Source organism: Rutidosis leptorrhynchoides, chromosome 3 (assembly GCF_046630445.1).
Source record: "Rutidosis leptorrhynchoides isolate AG116_Rl617_1_P2 chromosome 3, CSIRO_AGI_Rlap_v1, whole genome shotgun sequence".
Taxonomy (NCBI): Eukaryota; Viridiplantae; Streptophyta; class Magnoliopsida; order Asterales; family Asteraceae; genus Rutidosis; species Rutidosis leptorrhynchoides.
In genome coordinates, this window is record NC_092335.1 from 127,893,961 (window position 1) to 127,898,085 (window position 4,125).

The window sequence follows — 4,125 nt, forward strand, 5'->3', positions numbered from 1 at the left end:
TCGATTTGTGTCCGGGCTTTAATTTTTGAGCATAAAACACCAAATAAATCTGCGAAGCTCGAACCACTTCATCATCGACTTCAGAATCCACGCATCATCACATTTGTACCATTGATCATTAAGACGCAAATACGTGACGGCGACATAATGACCGGATTCAAGCATACCCGAATGAGTAATCACCGCAAAAACCTCAAAAAGTTTTAAAATTGAGCGGTCACAGTTGGTATTGAAATCGAGAGTTAAGTCAACACACGGACCGTAAGTTGTTGAAGTGAAACCGCAAGTTGTGCAAGTAACATCTGATCTTAATAACCCCAAAAACGCCAATTTTGAACAGAAGCGGAAGCAGGTTAATGAAGATGACCAGATTTAGGAGGTAGCATGTTACCTTTTGTATGCATCGATACACTTTTTAAAAGTATGTGACATACATTCGTATTTTTTGAGATATATAGTCTACATTTGGAATAAATGAAAAAGTATATAAGTATCGAGTAGCTTACCCTCTTATAATTTAGTACCATTTGTTCACAAACAAACGCCTATAACACTAGATCATTGGGAATTCAATGTTAAATCATTAAATAAAAGACAATCATACACTGATACACAGCTGCTGAAGTGTATTATGTCTTTGTAAATTCGAATACAACTAACTAAGATCACGACAAGTAGATACTTCATTACTCTTGAATTGATTCAACAACTTGATCCGTCACATAAATAACTTATTTTTTGAATATATGTTAAATAGGCAAAAGGCCCAAACTACTAAATCATCCAAATGACAATTGAATAATCACAAACATGGGACTTAAATTTGTATTGATCCTTTTCTCTGATTCTTTGGTCAGGGAATACAGTAGATACCATGTGCCTAAATTATTAAAACTATGTGAGTGATAATAATTGGTATTATCTTTATAATAATAAATCATACATTTGAGCCCACCATCACCCAAAAATTCATTAATCTTTTTAACTTCAATTTTGGTCAAAGTTCAAATCTAGAAGGATACATTCATTTGACCCAGCCAACATTCTTTATACCCTTTAATACTTACTTGCACTGCAACATGATCATTTACACAGATTCTACACCATCTAAACAGACAAACAGAAGCAAAATTTACATTATAATATTTCAAGAACAAGAAACAATATTTATAGTTAAACATAAGTTTTTGTACAGGGAAAATCACTTAGCACAACTCTACAAAATTTGACAATTTTTATACTACAAATTCATAACAAGTTTTTGTGTAAATGTTTAGCAATACAAAGAATACTCAATAAGTTAACTTACCATCTTCATCTTCTTGAAATCTGCAATGACAATCATCCATGGCGGTCAAAACCAGTAACGATTTACCTGCGATTGTGAGTTGAGCTTACAGTCACTTTTTCGATCGTCTACCACTAAAGGTTTCAACTTTCAACTTTGACCCACTACCATGACCCGAATTGTCAAAATCTCTTGACATTTGTGGCTTCAAAGTAGTCAAAATCCGGTCTCGTAAACCTTTGACCGACTTATATCTCAACAAGTCATCACAATGACTTCTTCTTGGCGTTTGTTTCTCGATATCCACAAAAGCCTCTTGAACGTTCCTATGAATCGAAGAAGTACTTTTCCTCGATGTTTGACCTTTGACTGAATTCCTCGATATTATTTCATCGTCAAACGAATCTTTATGACCATTATAACCCTGAGGCCACTTAAAACTCTTGTTATTATTATTATTGTTATCCATACTTAGTTCTATAGAATGAAGATCACTCTCCCCTGAATCTTCATCTTCATCATTCTCAACTTCACCATCATGTTCTTCATTCAAACGGGACCCACCAACATTACTATTATTCAAATAACTAATCAGGACTTCATCTTTTCGCCCTTTTTTCTTACCGTTTCCAAGAAACGCTTCAAGTTGACTCCTTAATTTTTCAACAACCGCGTTTTTTTCTTCAAATTGAATCTTAGCTTCTGCTAATTTCATTTGCACTCTTTCTTCTCTTAATTTATCAGCAAGTTGAAGCATTTCTCTTTCTTTTTCAACTTCTTCATGAACTTTAACCGATTCCCGTTTCAATTCTTCTGCTTCGGCCCGATCTTCACCAATATCAACTGCTAATTCATCACAAACTTGCTCCATAATTTCACGTGCCCGTTTCTCACTCTCAAGTTCTTTTAAAACTTCTGCAAACGAAGCCTTCGTTTCCGCTAATTCTTGACCTAATTTTTTATTCAAGCTCTCAGATCTTCGTCTTAACTTTTTCTCAACCTCCAACTCATCAGTCACAGATTCAATCGCTCGTCTTTCTTTACTTTTCCACATCGCTTTCTCCTCAGCAAAGCGTTTTAGCAGGTAATTAATTTCATTATGGTCAATATGGTCAACACTTTGGTCTTTGATGATCTGGTTGACCTGAAGTCGGGCCCGCTCTAGCTCGGTATGTAAGGCTGAGATAAGCGACATGCTAGATGATGGAAGATTATCATGGGCCCACATTCGGTGAATAATCTTTAGTAGATCTTTGGACGTCACTAAAGCGTTACTAACTTCTTTTAAACGTGGCTTGATACTATTTACGGAAGCATTAGGAGTCTGCGCTCGAGATCGGTTTTCAATCTGCATTATCAAGATATATACTTACCTATTTCCATATCTACCAATAAATCTAAAACAATAATGGGATAATATATACATATATTCACCTCCATTAAACTAATGTTGCTAAGAGAATCATAAACTTCACCATTCTTGTCCTCAAGCCTGGGTTTATGAGACGTTGAGATCCTACGATGAGATCCTGTTCCGGATCGATCCATTTTCTAGAAAAAAGATGGTAAAAAGCATAGGAACATGAAGAACAAGTCACCTTAAAAACTATTTGATCTATATACAAACACAAAATTAATAGCATTGCAATATGCAAAATGCTTCTTATTTCAATTGATATAGGCAAGCATCCTGATTACCTAAAATTAAATATTTGGTCATTCTATACAATTAAACAAGGCTGAAAGTGACTAATTATTCACAATTTAATGATATCTTAAACATAATGTATTAGATTGACTGATTGAGACTTGATAATTGAATTGAAAGTGACTAACTATTAATTTAATTTAATTAAATGATAATAGTAACAACAAACATAAGTAAAAAAGGATTATCTAATAATGTAAACCTAAAATATATATACCCAGATAACAAGATTCAAACTTTAATTCAAATTAATTGACATAATCACATAAAGGTAATGACTTTAGCTTTTGTTTCAACATAAAGTTAAAAACTCACCTGAGAAACAGGACTATGAGACGGATCAGACAAATGAGAAGGAAATGAACCGGATTTATGAACCGGCCGGTTTGTTCTCTCTCTAACCCTCGCCGTTTCTTTCTCTCTCTTCATCTCAGACGAACGCTGAGGTGACGGCATCTCATTCATCTCCCACAGTGTCGCCGCCAGTTTCCTCGCCGATACCGCTCTCGACCTCCCACCGCCGCCGTCGTAATTAGGCGACTCTACACCGCCGCCAAGTTTGGATTTTGACGACGGCGTCATCCTCCACGACGGCGCCGGAGTACTGGATCTAGACCCACTTGCCACCCGGGTTTTCCCAACCATAATTGCACGCTTAAATCGGTAATTATGAAATTTAGATGATGAAGATGGTGACGAAGAACAGCCTCGTTTACGGATCTTGCCGTAACCCGGGATCAACCCGTCTACGACCCGATTACTCTGTCTCTGCATTACACAAATTTTTAACAAAAAGGTGCTTACTTTTTACAATTGAACGTCAAGAACGACTCACCGGTGACTTAATTTTTAAAATCATAGACGAATTTTGATTTTCTTGAAATTGGGGATTTTGTAAGGGGTAATTGAGAGAGTTTCTTGTTTTGGTAGCAGCAATGTTTTTGTAATGAGCATATGATATGGACGGATGAGTTGGAAAATACTGTACAGAGGATAAAAATAAAAGACAAATATAAAAATAAATTGCATGTGATGTGCGAGAGATAAAAAGATGATGTGACATTTTATGGTAAATATGTTTATCTGTTAGTGAAATGGTTCAGTGCTGAATGCTGAATAATTTAGCATT

General features: G+C 35.5%; 1 protein-coding gene across 1 annotated transcript; it reads right to left on the minus strand.

Moving 5' to 3' along the window:
- Nucleotides 1-1,178: 1,178 nt before the first annotated feature.
- Nucleotides 1,179-3,911, minus strand: LOC139896802 (uncharacterized). The gene is made up of 3 exons (XM_071879443.1): nucleotides 3,312-3,911; nucleotides 2,723-2,839; nucleotides 1,179-2,636 (listed from the first exon to the last, which is right to left on the minus strand). The coding sequence occupies exons 1-3, from the start codon at nucleotides 3,768-3,770 to the stop codon at nucleotides 1,401-1,403; spliced, it is 1,812 nt and encodes a 603-aa protein (XP_071735544.1). The 5' UTR covers nucleotides 3,771-3,911; the 3' UTR covers nucleotides 1,179-1,400.
- Between the last annotated feature and the right edge of the window lie 214 nt (nucleotides 3,912-4,125).